Raw genomic sequence first — 20,376 nt, forward strand, 5'->3', positions numbered from 1 at the left:
TAAGCTAGTTCGGCATTCTTGTAATACGGTTTTTATTCCTTTTTATTAGTACTGTTTTCCATAACTGGGTATATAGGCCTTCCTATGTGTGGATTATATTATATGAATAAAGAAACAAACCAAACTTGGGCTTCCAAGGCCCTATTGGGCTCTGGAGGCTTCCAGCGGAGTGGGCTGAATGACTTAAGACGCCCCCAGGCTACCAGCACTAATTTGTACGGTAATTTGCACTATACCCCCTTAATTCTATTGACATCATAATTTTATTCCTTCTATTCTCTGAAATAACCACTGCACTCTTCTACTTTGAAATTCTGATAACCTATGCTATGATGCTTCTGTGAGTCAGTCGTGCATTGAACTTAACATGTATAGATGACATTAGCAAACAAAATTAGTACCTTTAGAATGTCAACTTTGTCATTGGACCAACTTTTATCTACTTCACTCTTCCCACTGATAGCATTACCACCACCACCACCATTGTACTCTTCATTCATTACCGTGAAAATTACCAAATAACATTACTAAAATTAGAACCAATTATAGAAGTCACCTCCCTCCCTCTCTCTCTCTCCCTCTCTCTCTGACCCACAATGCTGATAATCACAACAAATTGTCACAACAAAACTATAAAATCACGAATTTGTTACCATAATCCTTTTCTGTGGTCATCACCATCTTCTAATTGATTCACATCTACCAAATCTTTGGAAAGTCCGCAGCCAAAAAATCGAGTGTGGACTACTTAGGTGATGATACTAGCCAACGTGAACTAATAATAACTGCATAACAAATTACAATAGAATAGTAGTTAGAAGTGGTATGATCGGGCAACAGACTAGTAGGATGGTTAAAAGGCGGCAGAATAATGGTGGCTGTGGTTGTTTCCCGTGGCAAAACAACGATGGTCAATAAGTATAGCGTTTCTTCCACAGCTATCGTGAAGTACGAATAAGTTCAAATTTCACAACAAATGTCCTTAATTGCCATTTACTTAAAGGTAAAAATCGCAAATTAAAGTTGTTCCAAATTGGTGTATTAATTACTCCAAATTGGTCTGGGGCGCCGCTATTCGCAGCCCTGTATTTACTCCCGTAGCCCACTAAATTTCGGTAAATGATTGTTGAAAATCATAAATAACATTTTGGTAAATTGCTGTTGAAAACAAGATTATATTTCGGTAACTACATGTCGAAAATATGTTCAACTTTCGGTAAACAACTGCCGAACATGCATTTTCGGTAAACATCTGTTGAAAAAAATATTATATTTCGGTAATTGGACGCTGAAAATATATCTCAATTTCGGTAACTAACTGTCGAGTATAATTGAAAATTTTTAACGGGCTATGGGAGTAAATAGAGGGCTGCGAATAGCAGCGCCCATTGGTCTGCCTTTGGAAAGCTCCTAGTAAAAACCGGTGAAATTACTAATTACCCTATACTCCAAAGCAACTTGGAATAACAGTGGAGAGGAGAGAGAATAAAACTCCAGATTACCATCACTCTCTCCCAAAGGAAACCCTAATTACTATCTGCCACCATCAAAACCCTCCATTCACTCATTAACTAATAATCTCCGGCCACCGCAATCCGCCGCAAACCTAATTGCATGGCTCAGCTCATGCGAGGCGAACAGGAGCCGGTATCGCCGCAGCCGGAGGAAGCTACTTCGCCCGGTTCCTCCTCCGCCTCGAAGGAGACCTATCACGAGGACTCCGACGGAAATCACAGCAATGTCGGTCACCCCAAGAAGCCAGCTTGGAGCAAGCCCTTGAACGGCGTTGTCTCGGTCGGTGGTCCCGTGATGGGCGACGCCGTTTCGTGGCCCGCTCTCTCTGAGGCCACCAAGGCTCCCTCTAAATCGACCCCTGATTTTTCAAACCCTAGCGAATCGGTCCCCGCCTCTCAGGTCAGCTTTGCAATATCTGTATGCCTGTGGATTATAATTATAATGTGTGCATATTATTACAATATAAGAGTTCGAAACAACTGTCTTTTTTTTTCCTTTAGTATCTCAACCTTTCTTTCAACTCCGATTCGTTTTTTAATAGTTTTGTGATTACTCTCGTTGAGCCGAATGATCCGTCCCAAAAAAATCAATTAATTTAAGACGAATTAATTTAGGCTAAATGGGTGATATGTGAATGGATGGATGTGTTGATTTTTATGAGTGCTCATTGTTTTGTAGGCGAAGACTGATTCCTCGAATTCAAGTCACAATCAGAAGAAACATTCTAATACTAACTCAAACCCTAATTCGACTACTAATCCTAAATCACCCCGACAAAGGTCGTCGAAGCGTGGCGGGGGAACTAGGCCCGGACCGGTGCAGAATGGCTTTATTCGCGCCCCACTGCCGCCGCCACCACCAATGCCATTGCCGCCGCCGCCACCACCGATGTTCCCTTTATTTGAAATACCTTACGGTGCACTACCCCCAGTGCCTGATTATTTCCCCTACAATGGGAGTAACTGGGAAGGTATGCCAATGGGAGGTTTCGTGCCTCCATCGAATTCGGTGAGTTATCAGTCCTCACCGCGGAATTCATCTCGGAGGGGAAACTTTGGAGGTCATCATAATGGTAGGAATGCATCCAGAAGTTCCAATGTTAGAGACGTACGTGTACCACAGCAGATAGCTCCCCCCAGGGGTTTCCTAAGACCGGCACCACCACCACCACCCCCTCCCGGTTCCATCCCCTTCCTTAGGCCCCATTCTGTCGGACCTTTTGGATTCCCCATGGGTTTCGGTAAGTTTTTTTTCTATGTACGCAGGTGTCTTTATGATGTGGGCTTGAAACTAATGTCTCAACATGCTTCAGATATGCCATTCCCATTTGTGTATGTTCCGACACCGCCTCTGGAGTCCTTCAATGAAGTGCCATTTACTGCTCAAGCACCTCCAATGCCACCTTTGCCTTCCACTGTTCTAGATGATACTATGCGTGCTTCATTAGTCAATCAGATTGACTATTACTTCTGGTATTTAAACTTTTGTTTTGTGTTCGGTCTGCCTTGTTTATTTCTTTTCGTTGTTCTCTTACATTGAGTCGTCTTCTCTTACTGCTTATTGCAGCGATGATAATTTGTCTAGAGACGACTTCTTAAGGTCTAAGATGGATGAAGAGGGTTGGGTTCCCATTAGCTTAATTGCTGGCTTTCCTAAAGTAAGTTTCTAATTATCGAATTCTCATGTTTTCTTTTGTGAAACCTCAATTTGCTATACTAATCTATGTGAATGTTTTTTGAGGTCTTAGTTGAATGTTTGGACTTTATTAGCTGCCTACATGCATTGATTGTTAGTTGACTAGTTATACATCTTTCTGGTATTAATGAACCATTATTTGACTGAAATTCATTGGGATTCCTTTTCTATTTACAATTAATCTACTTTGCATTTGAACATTTTGGTTGAGTTTACCTTATAGGAAAAGATGTTGATCCTCCTAAATGTAGAATAATATATCAAGTGCATTCATTTTTGACTGAGCATGTTAAATTTAATGAGCTGGGAAAGAATAAGGATAAGTAATATTATATTCAAAATTCAGCAGGAATAAGATGATGTTTTAGTTTTGTGTTTTTCTCATAACCTTGTGTACTTGCAAGCCAAAAGAAAAGGGAAAAGATGTTGTGCGATGGTTGTTTAAGTAGCACAACCCTTTTCCTCTGCCCACGTTAAAGAAGTTTGCCAGTTTGCCTGTGAAACCTTTAGAAAATCCCTTCCTCTCTTGAAACGTTGACTCCGTTTTAGTTTTTCAGCATTGCAATTCATCATGTGCAGGTTTAGACAAAGATGGTTCTAAATATGGCAATTTTTAACAAACTAGTGTTTGACATGCAAGCTTGAGCATGTAAACGAATGGATTTGTTACTGAATAAATTCCTAGTTCAAGCGGAGACAGAAAGTCCTTGCAATAGTGCTAGGCTTCATTGTCTGGTCTTTGCCTTTTGGATACATTTTGATTCAGCCATTTTCTTCATCATCTGTCATGGCTGTTGATGTTTTTTTATATTTTGTAAAGCATGAGAATTATTATGTAAGAAAAGGAATATTTAACGTTTTGTGATTTGTTGGTCACTTGATTGTCATATTACTTATGGCAAACAGTGTTCTAAAAGAAGGATTTAATCGCCGATTAATCGAAAATTTGGCCTAACCGATTAGATTAATGCCTAGAAGGTTGAATTAGTAGGTCAGGAGGTTAATCAGAGTTAGTCAGCGATTAACCGGCGATTAGTCAGTCGGCGTCTAGCGGCGATAAGTCGATTAATCGGTTAATGGGCGATTAGTCGGCTATCGGCGATTAATAGGGGTAAAATCTATAATTTTGGAAAATCAAGGGGTGTAACTGTTGTATACTCCTACCAGTTTAAGGGCTTTGAATCACAGTTTTTAGGGCTTGTTCAACACCCAGTCATCGATTGATCGATCTCGAAGTCACATGTCATATCTCTGTGTAAATCACGAGATCTCCGAGCCGCCTATCGCCTCTCTCTCTCTCTCAAATCCGAGATCTCCTCTCACTCCACGTCTCCACCGACCTCGAACATTAGTGTTTTTTTTTAAAAAAGCCCATACCCATATTGACACGTTAGTGATTCTAGAAACAAAGTGTAGTAATATTTTTTATTAAATCTTAACACAAAGTGTAGTATTGTTTGGTGTGTATAAATAAAGTTATTATAATTGGTAAGTGACTAATAAATGAACGGTCCATACCCAATACCAGCTGGTGTTATAATCATGTTAACAGTTGTCTGCAGTTGGAAGCACTGGGTGCCTGTGAATTCGCCGTGAACTTTAGTTTCAAGTCCACGAATTAGTCTTTAACTTTATCAACCAACTCTATCAGACAAGCAACCTGCTGTTTTGAAGTGATTTCATATCCTACATAATTTTAGACTTGTGGCAGGCCTTCCTGTATGCCGTTCTGTACATACTTGAAATTCATGTATCTACTTTCTTCTTTAGCCAGACATTGTGACAGAGAACTTATCGATTAATAACTAACCTGTGAGTTTTAATTTGCTGGAATACTATGTTGCAACGAGAATCTCGAGATCAGTGTTCCGAAGGGTGCTAAGGCAAAGAGTTCCAATTATTTTTCTTCACACGAGTTTGCCGGGGGACAACGTTACAATGTTTTCCTAGGCCATCCTCAAAGGTTTCAATTTTCTGCATGGGTTGCAGTTGTGTAATAAACTTTACCTATATAACTATTTCTACGAAATCGGAGTGTTCAAATCCTGTGTCTTATTTTGGTGTACCCTATCACATTTTCCTCCTTAGGTAGCATATTTACCCTTCTTCAATTGCAACCAATTAGGCAAGTATAAAGAATTGCCTCCACTGTTATTTAGATGGAAGCAAGTATGTCATTGACTCATTCATCGATGGACAATTCTCTGTTCGTATGGTGTATTAACTGGTTAACAAGAAATTTTTTTTTTTTAAGTTACTCCCCTGTTTCATGTCAATTTGCTATTCTCCAAAGGCTGTTAAAGCCTCAAGCTAGGGAATTATGGGATGAAGTTTGTTTAGGCACCCTTGTGTAGGAAAATCTCCTCTTCTCCTCAGTTCTTTAGCTTGTTTGCTCTCGAAGTCAGAATTCTTGAAGAACTTCTCTATTTTGCCCTTCACAACCAAAGAATATGTTATTTGGTTATCGTGTCTCCATGTGCCCTATACTCCTAGGCATGGATTGAGAATGGAGAGTAAGATAGTGGAGTCTTGCCAGAGGAACATTCCAGTCTTGGTTCGTGTCGTGTTTTGTGGGGTCTGAGGAGAAAGGGTTAAAGGTTTTGGCAATGTTTACAAGAACTTGTGCGTTTGTGTACTTGCATATTTGTAAATTAACTATAGAATGTTGAAGGCGCTCGTGATTAGTGGTACCATCAGGACTTTTTATGACACGTGACGATGACACTCCTGTATTTATTCTTTCTATGTTTTTGTGCTTGGAATTTAACACTCCCTCCTTCCCATTTTGATACTCTCATATTCCATTTTGGGACGTCCCAAAATAATGTCCACTTTCCAAAATCAACTGTAGAAACTTGGTAAAATTCCATTACTACCCTTATGATTAAATTGAAGTACTAGTGTACTACTACCTACATCAATCAAATCACTTTTTGATAGGGCATAATTGGAAAGTTAAATATTGTATTCATTATGTTCCCTCAGAAAGTTGGAATCAAATGGGATGGAGGGAGTAGTTTTTCAATGTAGTTAAAATTCTAAGTTAAGTTTGTTGTCAGTATTACCATATTACAGTCTTGATGCATTTGCCAGTGTGTTGTACTATGGTTTCAGGTTGTAAGGGCAAGAGGAAGTGCATCAGATTGATTGTTGTTCTTGAAGGCTCTCTAACTTCTGACTCAGTGGCACCTTCATTTCCTTTTTATAAATAAATTCACACTGCATGTATAGAAAGCCTTTGCCGTTTTACCGTCATCTTTTGTCTTTGTTTGGTTCAGTGATTTGAGCTTTGAATATAGTTGTCGGGCTTCGAAATGGCCTTCGCTCTCATGTTGTGCAACTATGCTTTTTATATACATGCTTCGTGTAGAAGTTCCATTATTTACTTCATCGCCATGATGAATTACTTGGGTGGGGAGAAGAGAGAATAATCATCCTGCTTATTTGTCAGGGTTACACTCTCTTTAGATATTGATATGATAATGATTGTTTTTTAGCATAGCCTTGTCATATCACAACTAGATCTACTCATTTTCTTCATTTTAGTATTGGTGATGTCCATACATAGATCAAGTTTGCTCGATGGCTGTGTCATTGCAGGTTCAGCAATGGACAAAAGACATCGAATTGATATTCGATTCCTTGAAAGCTTCATCAGTTGTGGAAGTACAGGTAAGTTTCAATGAATGGCACGATGAATATGCTCCTACATTATTCTATAAATGGGTTATGATATTCTGCATTTTTTTGTTGGAATGATGTAATGGACTCGAATAAGCATTGCAAGGAATGTGTAGGTAGAAAAAAGGTAAATATATATGTACACACACACATAGATAGATAGATCTATAGCTAGATAGATAGATTTAGTTATGTGTCTCTGCAACTTACAAGAAGTGACGTGTTATGAGGCACTGCTGCCTCTGTTTGAGATAATGGCTCAAAGGTATCAATTTTTAAGCTATTTCTGCTCATGTGGCCTTATTCTACTCCATGTATTGCAGCCCTACAAGGTAAGGAGGCGTGACGAGTGGAAGAAATGGGTATGCACACCTAGCCGGTTTGCCGCTGGCTCAGGCTTTCAGTCCACTATGGGATCAACTGAGAAAACAATTACATCTTCTTTGCTTAAGGTCACATTGGATGAAGCAGCTGCTAACGAAAGCAGTATTATGAGTGAGGCAGATTCTTCCACAAAGGTAGTTCCCCGTACGAGTAAATCTGAGGAGTTTACCGGCCACTCAAACTTGGCCAATGGAGAGACTATGATTGAAGCATGTTCAAGCCATATATGAAATATCATTGTGTCCAAGGCTTGTGCACCATTTTCTTAGGTGATTATTGGATTCGAAGGAGGGAGGGGGACCGTCATGAAAAAGCTTTAGGATGATAATTATTGGGTTTCTCCCTGATGAGTCAATATTTGGCAGTTTGGAGGAAATTAACGTGAGTATATGCAACTTCTGCAACTTTGTAAGGTAGAAAAAGAAAAAGCAAAAGAAAATAAAGAGTAGAATATTGTCCTGGATAAGCATTCGGTTATTGCATTGCATAGTTCAGCTGTGTGGCTGGGCGATTTTTCCCTATTTTGGAGTGGTGGTAGGAGGTTCTTGATTTTCTATTAGTAGGACAAATTTTGAGGTGATTTCTGGTCACTATATGTAGTCTACGATTGTTAGTTTATAGAAGATTGGGTTATCGTCGAATGAGCTTGAGGTATAGGGCACAAGCGCTCTGCTGATATGAATTGGATGGCGCTTCCTTTTGTGTCAATATATTTTCCCTTGACTTTTTATGTTTAACATTTATATTCTATTTATTGTTTCTTTTTGTTTGTTAATTGATTAACTTCTTTTTTGTATCCTTCATCCTTGTACATTTTTGCTATATTCATGAAGACCTTTTTGAAGCTTTTGTGGCATTGAAAAATTTGCCTAATATATTGGTCAATTATCGACACACAGTGGACCTTTACTGTGACATTGGATATATTTTATAAAATTGATTTCAACTGCAAGCTTTGTGCTACTTTCCTTTTACTTGCGGGATATAGCTGATATTCTGGATCGGGTATTTATTAGGAAAAATGGTAGCGTACCCCTAGTTCTTGCCTTTTTCTGACCCAGTTTTGCCAAGAGAGGTATTCCGGTGTATATTTATTTGGCCGTTGGATCCAACAGCCATAAATGCACTGGAACACCAGTGTTCCGAGGCAAAATTGGGCACGTACGTACGCTATGAGATCCTTTCCGCTGATTCTTCCAATTCACGTGTTGGGATTTCTTGGTGAAGGATTATTCATGGGTAGCTCAATTTTGTTTGGTTGGGATATTCAGGGTGACTCCTATTCCCTCTGTTCCATGATTCTGGGCTTAAAGTTTGTCTGAAAGAAAGTGAACCAACAATCCAGATTCGTACTGGTGGTTTCTTGTGCATTTTGAATAAAAACAAGTCTCCACTTGTGTCCTTTGGAATTGGTGTCGCTCGAAAATCTGACCGTTCATTTTGGATCGGAGTATTTCCTCATCTCACAGATTCTCCCAGCAATTTTAAATGCATCCACTTCAACGGCTAAGTTCTGGTATTTCAAAAGTTCGGCCAAAAACTATCGCTATCCACGGTGAGGGGAGCGATAGTTTTTGGCTGCTTGGAGAGTGAATGAGTGCTCTATTTAGACTAGATATGTTAAAAGTACATTGAAGCGCATTTTGAAATCGACTCCTCTCAACAATGGGTCTACTACAACACCAACTTCCACATGTAAATACACGCACACTCACAATGTTGTTGTAAGCGTGTATTTACGTGTGTACATAGAATTTTCTCCTCTTGTCTATCCTCCGTTAGAGATACAGATGCTTCTAAAAAAAATTTGCATACCAAAGACACTAACATGTTTGATGCCGGGTTTCGTTTTGAGGAACTGACGCAATTAGATAAAATTTGACTCTGAAACAGTAGTGGGTGAGGGATGGAATGGAGATGCTATCATGCGATAAATTTCTACCTTTCTCATGTCCATTATTTGTGGTGGCCCTGGTGGCGTGTGGGTTATGAGTTGTCTCATTGTCTGTAGCATCATAGAGGATAAATTTCTCTGGTTTTGGATTTAATAGAGGAAATTTGTGAAGGGGAAAGCAAAAAGATTGGGCGAAATGCAATTTATTAAAATTCCTCTTGCTGTGCACCTCCAGCATCCATGTCGTACATCATCTCAGCCGTTCGTATGTGTTTTGGATATTTCATGGTTCGGACCATCCAAAACATAGACAGACAGCTCCGATCGGATGGTGCCTGCACTGTACTGCACAACAGCCCCCCGCTTTGTAAAATCCCATTTCTAATAAATCCTGAAAGTGAAGTCCTTCAATTCTTATGGTTTTACATTTCCTTGGGGTTTTTTTTTTTTTCCCTCTCCTTTTTCTTCAAAAAAATCTCTATAAATCAACTCCAAACAGATTAGTCTTTGGTGGCACCCAATTGAAATGAATTCCTTCTCTTCTTTTCTCTTTTTGGAAATCGAAATCTTTTTTCTTGATTTTTTTTTTCTTTTTTCTTGATCTTTTTTCTTGATTTTAACCTTGAGTACGTAGGATGGGCAGTTTAGGGTGTACGGTTCATTTACAGAGACTAGACAGTGTGGTAGTTGGTTGGTCCACAGTGTCAAATTTGGTGAAGCAATTTTCTCTAGATACCATACTACAATCTTCCTCTTGTCGCATTAGCTGAACAATCTCTACCCCTAAATCAGTAGCAAATGTTCAGTAGCAAACCGGAGATTCAGCCGAAAGAAAATACAGAGTACAAGGGAAACCGGAAACGCATTAAAAGAAAGGAGGAAGAGATCCCTATGAACCTATAATACAAACCAATAATCACTAGCTAAACCGACAGTCCGACGTTACTGCGTGGCATTTTCATGCCGTACTACCAACCGATCACGTATCGATAAATTTTTACGGGAGGGACACCGACATACAATCACTTTTATTTGGACATAAGGAATTGCTCACGTGGTATGCGTTGCGGCAACCCAATGGCTAGAAATCCTTGACTTGGCAGGGCCTGTGCCACAACTCGTTGAGCAGACACCATTTCTAAATGCCATGTCTCTTCAGCCTAGCTCCAAGATTTAATTCCCCATGTCTGAGGCTAGAACAAGCATCAGGACTTAGCCTTAGCCTTCCTTATTGCTTCCTCTGCCTCTTGCATTTGTATCAGAGAGAGAGAGAGAGAGAGAGAGAGCACGCTCTGAGAAAGTGAGGCTTAAGAGTTTGCAATCCTCCACGAACAATAAAGATCCACTGCACACCTCCATGAAACCCGATCGTCGGGGAACCGCGTAAATCCTCTATGTTGTATTCGATTGCGTGTTTGTGTATAGTTTGTGATCTTTGTGCATAGAGTCAGCGATGTCACACATACCCGTGACTCCGAAAGTACCTAATGACCTTTCATTTCGTTTAATTTTCTTTTTCTCCTTTAAGCAAGTAAGATCACTCTTTTTCGCTTTTTCAAAAAAAAAAAAAGATCACTCATTTTTCTCCGTTTATGACGCTGATAATTATTTTGAAGTCAAAGGTTGATCCAATCAAAGCACTAAAGTTTTGCCATATCTATCTAATCTAATCTAATCTAATATTGTCTCCACCAAAACTTCGTAATAATCAGTCCCTTCCATTTCAAAAGTCAAGACAAGCGTATATTTGGATTTCTTTGGCAACCAGCCTAAACAAATGACAGGCTATTTCTATCATCAGCCAATAGCTAGATTCCTTTATTAATTTTGATGCCAAAAAAGACAAGTTTGATTCCTTGTTCTTTGTCATTTTCCTGCCACGTGAGGGTATAAAATAGTTTTAACTTTTGGATCAAGTCTATAGTAAGACAACAATGTGAATAATGTTGGTATTCTTGTAGTTTAAAGGTTATAATTATTTTATTTTTTTTTAAATTTTGTGCAGGGACAAGCCTGTATACTTTCATAGGAAATTTTTTTTTTACATATGATAATAGTGTTTCTTTTTGTTCTTGCAGGGGCGACCGCCCCTACTGGCCCCTCCCTGACTCCATCCCCGATGACAACGTAGGGATTTGTAATTGATAACATTATATATCTACCCATTGCCAATCATGAATTGAAAACATTATCCTTCAATATTTATGAATGATGATGATACACTGCTATGAGACAAAAATTTGTGATTTTTGGAAAATAATGGAATCCTTTTCCTTAATTGAAAAAAATTAGCATGGAGTCGGTAGGCGCCTGATCAACCACATTCGTTTTTTTTTAAAATCACTAGAGACGAATATAGCTTCCTAATGTACGTTCAATCACTAAAAATCTATTGTACGAAGAATCCGATCGACAGAACTTTCTATGAATTTATTGATCCCGAATCATGACATCATGTACCAAATGAATAGCATGCAAGCCTCGTCTTAGATTTCGGAATAGAGACTTCAACAATTAGAGAAATTAAAGAGTACTCATGTTTTTGAGGGGAAAAAAAAAAACCAATAGTTTTTGCTTCTAAAGTGCATGGAAAACTTTCTGGAAGCATAAAACTTAATCGCACTTGTATGAACGGATGTCAAACAATGCAAAACCTGGGGTCACTGAATGGTTTGCTCGGCCGGTAAAATCAAGGCCCTAAAATTGGTTGAGTTGTCGGAGAGGATGAATTACTCGGGGAGAGGATGAATTACTCGGAGTACTGACCGTTCCAGGAATTTCCCTGTTTTCTTCTCAAATGTAGCAGTAACACTCTCATAAATTTACCATTGATCATGAATACTAGCTACAACAGCTAGTAAAAAAGAACGCTAAAAAGGAAAAATTAGAATGTATTGAGGTATGAATTGAAGTGAAAACCCACTCTCTAATGAATTTGGAGATCCGGCAACCGACGGCTTTCTGAAGCGACGGCAATGGAGTTTCGCCAGTAGCGGTAGCCGCGGCGACGGCAAGGGTGACAACGAGTTTGGTGTTTTCGGTTGATGCAGATATGGTTCTTTCAAAACTCAATCTTGAGTGGATTCGCGGATTTTTCACTACTATTACTTTTTTTTCTCACGGCTTTGGTATTTTGTTTTTCGGTGGCTTATTGCATTCATAATAAAAGACAAATACAGGGACACTACCAAGGGGCCACTGTTTCAGTGGTATTCTGAAAACAGTTACTTTGTGCATATTATGCTTGACGATTTCCTAATCTTAAATTAATGGGTTGCCCCAAGCGCAGGGCTGAAACCGACGTAGCACAATATCTAGTAAGTCCGGAGTCGAATCCACAGAGACAGTGATGTGTGCTGACTAAAAACTCGGGTTGTTATAATTAAAACTGGCTCTTAGGTAGCCACCCCTTGTCGGTTGTTTGAGATTAACTAAAACCTAAAACTTGATTGGTATTTTTTCAAATAATAAAAAGAAATGTATGGTCGTAAGGTTCATAGCATTCGCAACCGATCTGGACTCATCTGCTCCATTCGGTGTTCTTTAAAACGTTCAACTTTGGATTGAAAAAGATACCCCGCAAAATGCGAGACCCTATGGTTGCCGTTCACCCATGTGCAGCAAAGAATGAGTTTTGGACCCCCATTCCTCCGTTCACATGGGCTCCGACAATGCCCGGGTTTGTCCACAGGAAATATTTTTCAATCTAAAATCGTTCTTTTCATCATTTCAAAAATAGGAGCAGTGACTAGTTACTAGTCACGGCGTGCTAATTACCCCGCGACCCTACCTAAATGACTACTCACTAATCATTAAATAAGAAATAAAAGAAACCCTAATTAAAAACATGCTTTTATTACGCGAGATGAAAAATAAACAGAAAATCTAAGTTAAACAAGAACCAACGAAATTTTTTTATGAAGAATAGAAATTAAACCGAGTTACCGAAGTGCGAATAATTGAACAAAATATTAAATAACATAAAGGAAAAAGAGCACAAAGAAAATTAAACAATATTCGAACCTAATTAAAGAACAGCAGCCTGTTCCTCTTGATCTCCGCCACTGTTCTTCGTTTTACTGTGCGTGGGAAATAAAAGAATCGTCCGTGGGAAAAAATCCTCTCAAAAGCTGCCGAACTCCCTCTTAAAGTCAGTAGGCTGACTCTATATATTATATGAGTAGGGTTTTAAACCCTAATAACATAAAAGCCCCTTGAGTTTTACATTATAAGACATTAGTCATTCAACTTTGAAGGACTTTGCATTTTGATCCAGAACTTCTAGAAATTCTTCTTTTTACCCAAATTATTGGTAACCGAGCTCAAGCAACTTATAAACAGAAAAAAAACACATAATAAAAATTATTTAACAAATATAAAAGACTAATAAATGTAGATTGGAGAGCCAAAATATGTATATTTTGGCACTCATCATATTGCCAAAAGTTAGGTCTGTTTCCAATCCTCTCCTGCCCATATATACCCTAAATGATTGAGGACTACATAGGTTCTGTTATTATTGTTGGTGGTGGCGGCGGCTTATTTGAAGTGAAATGCAACTATCAATTCCTTTAATACAGAGTAATAATATTCATCGGTTCAATGGCCGACACAGGTTTTTTTTTTTGTCCCGAAAAGGCTAAATGTAAAATTAAAGAGAGTTCAAAGGGAGCTTGGTAGATATAATTCAAATTTGGAGGGATCGAAATACTAAATTTTAGTGTAAATATCAAAACTTATTTCAGAATAATGTAAGTACAGTGAAGTTTGAACGATGGTTTGGTTATTAAAAAATTCATTGCGGTGCGAATAAACTGAGCCGAATACTTTAAGTTACCCGAAAAAAGACAATAGTAGCGTGTAGCACTTTATGTCAAGGATGGCCAAAAGTTGGGGGTCCAATGACACCCTACCAGAAAGCGTAGTTCTGCCCCCAGATTGCGATGACATTATTGAACAATAAGACATTGAAAGTTACTACATTGGGAAGTTATTTTTCTTGAATTGGGTTAAAAAAAAAAATACACGCGGATTGTGCCATAGACGGAGAGAAAGTACGACGTGTACGTCGTACTTTCTCTCTAGTTAGGGTTTCAGAAACCCACCCACCGTAGTACCCCTCCCCCTTCTCCAACCGCCCAACCTCAGCTCTCTCTCTCCTCTCTCTCTCTCTCTCTCTCTCTCTTCGATATGGGTTTAGAGTCTTTAGACCCTCTCCACATGAGATGAGATCTCCCCTATTATATCTCTCTTCCATTTTTTTATCGAATCTCACTATATGGGTTTCGATTTAACCGTGGAAGCGGTGAGCTAGTGCGATGTCCCTGCGTGGTTTTTCTGAAAAATCCTAGCTCGCCTAGGTTTATAGATTTGATATTTTTAAATCTCAATCAACGATATCACCAATCAATAACTAAACAAATCACACAAACGAAAGCAATAAACTTCTGACACCAGATATACGTGGAAAACCCTAAACAGGAAAAAACCACAGAAATGAATCAAATAATATAAACATTGTGTAGTTACAAGTAATCTTACCTTACGATTTGAATCCTCACAATCGAGCCTAAGACCTACTTGTCGAATCCACGTTCACCACACGCAGTGCTTGACCGCCGCTACTTTAAATTCACAAGCCTTCCGTTGCCTCTCGGAATCCACCGAAAAACAACTCTAAGTTTGTTGAGATAAAATTGAGAACACCTTTTGGAGTTTCATGGTAGCTTGAACAATTGATTAGAAACTCCAAGATTCAATAACGAAACCCCTTGAATGTTTCTCCTCACAGAAACATGTGTTTCGGCTGCTCTCACGTGTATAGGTCAAAGAAATAATAAGTGAAAGCATGTATTTATAAGCCCGGCTTTTTACCCAGTGGATGTAGGTACTGAGCTTCTTTTCGGCATGTTTATTTTTTCTTCGTGTCTCTGTTTAGATCTAATCCTTTTTTTTTCCCCTTTAGTTTCGTACATTGATGTTCTTTCTCTTTTACCAAAAGCAATCCTAAGAATCGGGGGAAAATGTATATCCATAAGAATTACAGGTCCCCATCTCATTTATCACGCAAATAAAACTATGGGTACGCCCTATGCTACCTCCAACGTGGATCGTTCCGATATGAGAAACGGAAACGAGAACGCAATACGCTACATGCTTCAATTGTGGTACGCTAGGGATAGGTTTCTATAAATAACAAACAAGAACTTACTCTTCCAAGTGATAAACATCTGGTGAAAATATTGTTTGTCAAATTATTCATACAAAACATATTTCTAGGAGCACAACGACTGAACTTTTTACAATTTCTCCTACCGAGATTCAATTTTCTCTCTATTTTGACCCTAATAGGTTACATTTTGTGGGAAACTAAGGGGGATCACTAAATTTACTGTTTTGAAACGGTAGTGTTTCATGTTTTGGAACGTGCGTACCAAAGCGCAATTCACTCGGATAGTAGCGTTCCCTGATATCATAGTACGCCATTTGGTGTATAGCAATTACACACCGCGTTAATTGGTAGGCATGCTTGTCCAACGAATAATTGGTGGGCATGCGTATTAATGGTGTTAACTGGAGTTACAGAAGAAGCGATAAAAGAGTTTTTTTGTACCATTTCCTTCAGAGTTTTTTCCTTTCTTTGATCTTCCGATCCATTTCAGCCAGACCTGACAGGTGTATTTAGTGGACAAGGCCGCAACAAGTTTGTAAATGCAATCTGACCATTCAATTCATTTCATTCATTCATTCATTCAGAGCTCACTTTCAAGAGTAAACATCAATCACACAAACCATTCAAAATATTTTGCGCTCGTGCTTTTAATCTTCGCTTTTGCTAATTTTAATAGGTTGGATGAAGATTCGAAGACGCTTTCATGCCCTCGCTCCAACTCGCGCTCCCGCTCACGGATTATGTAACTTGGGAGTAAACCACATACTCCTACATGTTCACACTTACAAAGACAGATCTACGAAAGAATTGAATCTCCAAATCATGCGAGTGTCGGTATAAATTTTTACATCTTGTATGTGGTTATAAAATAATTGGTGACGGCATGACGCAAAACATTATTTTCATGAGTATTACTAAGTTTTTCAACTTTTTTATTTTATTTTTTATATCTTAAAGAGCATAAAAGGATACTCAAGCTGACTTGTTTATTGTATGAGTTACTCTCAAAAGAGTTCTAAACAAATTTAATCAATCTCAGTTTGATAAAAAGATACTTAAAATTTTCACATATCACAAATTGAACGACCTCAGTAGCAGCTTGTTCAAACTGAAACTTAACGAGTTTTTTTAAAATTTTCAAGCTAGAGTGATTTTTTTAAATTTCTCAAGCTGGAGTGAGTTTTTTTAAATTTCTCAAGCTGGAGTTAGTAAGGTACTATAAACTAATCTGAAACGATATTTTAGCGAGTCGATCAAAGGCTCGCACTCTAGTAATTTTATTCATTTAGATATTAAATTGTATCATAGGTACAGCATTTGTAAACGAATTAAAGATACAAGTTACATGTACGAAACGTATATAAACTGTAAATGAAATGACGATACAAAATCGATATGGAAATGAGAACCGAAACCTGTGTTACACATGCACAATACCCTTAAAATAAATCAGTCGCCTACCGAAGGGTGTTAAGATTGAACCGGTGTCTATCTCCCAAGATTTATTCGGCTAGGACCAGTACCCACGGGCCACAGAACACTACCGTGAGTAGTCTTGGCGAACTATCTCAACATCTGCCTCTCTCACACAAAAAATAATGTCGGAATATGGTGGAGAACGTATGGAACCGAGGAATGGGATGCTCCAATATATACAAAAAGGAGCTCCAATATATACAAAAAGGAGGACCTTTGTGTTACATAGGGGAATTAAATTCACATAGCCGCTAGAATAAATTCTGTCCGTATCATCCGTGCCGACCGCTCAACACCGCTTTACAGGGAGATGCTCTACAGTGTCCCATGTATATATGCCTTTTGCCGTTAATAGACAAAAAAAGGGAACATCTTCCTATTGCCGTCTGAAAGTATTCTCATCAGTTGAGCTGTTGACCCATCATCACAGTAGCGGGAATATCTTTACTGTAAATATAATTAAATAAAGTAGAGAGTATAATTAAATAATCGTGACGTATTATATCTTTCGTGTTGAGTCAGCTGAATTGGAGAAATTTTTCAGTGCCGGGTGGGCACGGGTCACGTGGTGCCGAGCACGATCTCGGCCATCCAAACATATTTTGAATAGCCCAGATTTGTTTGGATAATCTTTTAATATAAAATTACCAAAACACCCTCTCAAACCCAAACAGATCTGGGCCGTCCAAAACACGTTTGAAAGGCCAAGATGCGTGCTCGACACCACGTAGCCTGTGCCCACCTGGCACTGAAAAATTTCTCGCTGAATTGAGGCTTTTCTTCAGAAGTGGAGACAGTACTGATGAATGCTGCAATCCACTTCTCTCAAAGGTTGCGACCTAGGCACAATCCACTTCTATTAATTTCTTTTAGTTATAACTCAGGGTGGTTGCGTCAATCGATCAGTGGCGGAACCAGAATTACCAAAATTTTGAATAACGCTGTGACACTTGTTCAATAGGAGTGCAATAGTATTGTTGCACACTTGGTCATATAATCATTGCAGTAGGATCGATCATCCTTTCTTTTTCCAATCCCCCCGACCAATTTTAGTAGTTTGAAATGTTTTTGAAAGACATATTCTCGCTCGTGCTCCTGCACACGCACAAACATTATGTAACTTATGTTGCAGGTTGGTCGTAGAAAACTAGAAATACAATGAGAAATTGAAAAAAAAGTACACAAAGAGAACTGTTAAAGAGTACTAAAAGGAGGTTTTTATCATCATGGACTTTGTTTTTGCTTTTATAAAAGGAATAAAAGCTAAGTTCAAATTCAATGAAAGTCATTGAGATAGTAATGTTTTGATCTGAATTATTTATTTTTAAGTAGCTAGTCTTTCGTTATTATTCATTTAAATCGTCAAGTTGTTCGGATATCGGTAAGTATCTAATCGACTTTTATTATTGTAAAGTATAGAAAAAAAAATGGAACCGGGAGACGGATGTGTCCCCCGTCTTTCATTAGCTAGCACCTTCAAGACCCGGTCCTTGTACCTCCTCAATTTGTATGCATTTTGTGAGAAAACTAGTCTGTCGTTCACTAATATGGGACTCCGATTGACACCGAGGCAAACTTCTAGCTGGATTGATACCATAATAATTGATAGTTAACAGCTCGAAGATTTCAAACCTAAGATCGAAGAGAAAATATATGTTAGAATTTGGCTTGTCTGTAGTCTAGCTTTGGACTGCAAAGGTACGGTCTAAGTAATCGCAACCGTCGAATAGTGTTTTTAACGATCGAGATTTAAAATAAACTTTTCTCCGGAATTTTTTTTTTAAATCGAAACCGTTAAATACAAAGTTGAATGATTGCAATACAACTGCAAGAACTCTCTGCAGTTGGACTGCGTCCATATGCTAAGTTCCAAGCTCTTGGGGATATGTCAGTATTAAAGAGTAAACCCCCAGGAAGATATTTTCATTAGCATCTCTACAACTAGTCGCTCTGGAGCCTGTGCTCCATCATCAATTTAAAAGGGTACTGACAAAAAGGATAACAAAAAATACTCCCAACTTTCTTGGCATTATAGGAGATAAATATTATTTTTAAAGCTGTGCTAGGCATGTCTTTTGAAATCAGATTGGTTTCAAATCTATGAGTACTAGTGTCTCTTAAAGCTATGATTTACTGTTTCATTGATTAAGGAGGGAGGTGGATAGTGTGAGAGACAGCTGGGCAGTCGTTACACCATTCGTGCCATCAACAGTTCGGATTGTCGAATAGTTAGACAGTTGAGATTACGCACATCACCGTACAATTCGGACCGCGATCAACGGTCCAAATGTGCAGCACCTCCTCTGAGTGACAAGGGCGCCATACACACTCACATCAGTGACATGAGCAGAGTGTGTGGGTTCCTCCTCTGTGAATGTGTGCGATTACCTGTGTCTCGCAATTGGATCCTCTCCAGTACAGCCGGCCCATTTTCAGGTCGTTCTTAGGTCAATTTTAATGGTTGGGCTGTTCACTTTTTAGACCTTGTCAAGACCATCGACTAAGCCACGAATCATGTTTATCGGACATCATTTCATAAGTTTTCAGAAGCATTTGTTTTAAAGAAAAATGGGTTTCATTTCACCATGGCAAAATTTTCGATACCAATTTTTTCAAAGACAAACCTGTCACGATAACAAAACAAATAGTGTCTATGACTTACTGTTCTCGATGGAATCTATAAAGTGAACGATTCCGATCATGAAAATCAACTGAAGAAGAGCCCCAAAATGGGCTGAACTAAACCATCCAGAGGGAAGTTGGAACTAGAGAGATCCATTTCATGTGTCTCAAGTCTCAACCATAGACTATATAGCTGGTGAGTAGCCAAAACCAAAAAAAAAAAAAAAACCATATATAGCTGTTATTTGGACAATTGGACTTGTCAAACATTGGCATAAATGGTGAGTATTGACCATTATAGACACTCCCATATATAGAAACTAGCTAGAAAAAGAGTACAGATCCCTCCTATACAACCCAGATTCCTCTCTCTCTCTCTCTCTCTCTCTCTCTCTCTCTCCACCCAGCATGTGGTCATCATCCGCTGGAAACAAGACTAGCACCACCAACACCATCTCCTCTTCAACTTCTAAATCATCCTCCAATACTTGTCTATGCCCTCGAACCAACCTCACCAGACAATCCATGGAAGAAATCTGGAAAGGCATCAACCTCTCCTCCCTCCACCACCACCAAAACCCCGTCACCACCACCACCACCGTTTTTCCGCCGGCACCGGCCACCGTGTTGAGCTTGAGTAATAGCCCGGGGTACGATGGGGTCCGGGGCATGGAGAGCCCCGATCGGGTGAGGCCAGATCCACAATCGCAGAATCATGCCGACAGTGGACCTGATCCCTCTTTCCTTTCCTCGTTGAATTCTCCCTTTGATGCTTTATCTCCTTCCGCGGATCCATTTCCGTCTTTTTGCAAGAAAAGGGCTTCCGAAAATGATGATCGTTCTGGTAATTTCCGACACAAACGCATGATCAAGAACAGAGAGTCTGCTGCACGCTCCAGAGCTAGAAAACAGGCATCTCTCTCTCTCTCTCTCTCTC

General features: G+C 39.1%; 1 protein-coding gene across 2 annotated transcripts; it reads left to right on the top strand.

The window, feature by feature from the left end:
- Nucleotides 1-1,446: 1,446 nt before the first annotated feature.
- Nucleotides 1,447-7,714, top strand: LOC131329345 (la-related protein 1C-like). Of its 2 annotated transcripts, XM_058362436.1 has the most exons (6): nt 1,448-1,914; nt 2,194-2,755; nt 2,828-2,987; nt 3,082-3,172; nt 6,811-6,882; nt 7,215-7,714. In XM_058362436.1, exons 1-6 carry the CDS (start codon nt 1,615-1,617, stop codon nt 7,503-7,505), a joined length of 1,476 nt encoding a protein of 491 aa, XP_058218419.1. In that variant the 5' UTR covers nt 1,448-1,614; the 3' UTR covers nt 7,506-7,714. The 2 variants fall into 2 exon arrangements, with proteins under 2 accessions (XP_058218420.1, XP_058218419.1); XM_058362437.1 differs by lacking the exons at nt 6,811-6,882; nt 7,215-7,714 and adding an exon at nt 6,325-6,804 and having other exon boundaries at nt 1,447-1,914.
- The last annotated feature ends 12,662 nt before the right edge of the window (nt 7,715-20,376 follow it).

The sequence above is a fragment of the Rhododendron vialii genome, chromosome 6a, assembly GCF_030253575.1.
Source record: "Rhododendron vialii isolate Sample 1 chromosome 6a, ASM3025357v1".
Classification (NCBI taxonomy): domain Eukaryota; kingdom Viridiplantae; phylum Streptophyta; class Magnoliopsida; order Ericales; family Ericaceae; genus Rhododendron; species Rhododendron vialii.

Bases quoted from the DNA above. Each gene is read 5' to 3' on its own strand.
- LOC131329345 (XM_058362436.1), top strand. From the start codon at position 1,615: ATGGCTCAGCTCATGCGAGGCGAACAGGAGCCGGTATCGCCGCAGCCG. The intron at 3,173-6,810 runs GTAAGTTTCTAA...GTGTCATTGCAG, and splicing joins TAATTGCTGGCTTTCCTAAA to GTTCAGCAATGGACAAAAGA. The intron at 6,883-7,214 runs GTAAGTTTCAAT...CATGTATTGCAG, and splicing joins CATCAGTTGTGGAAGTACAG to CCCTACAAGGTAAGGAGGCG.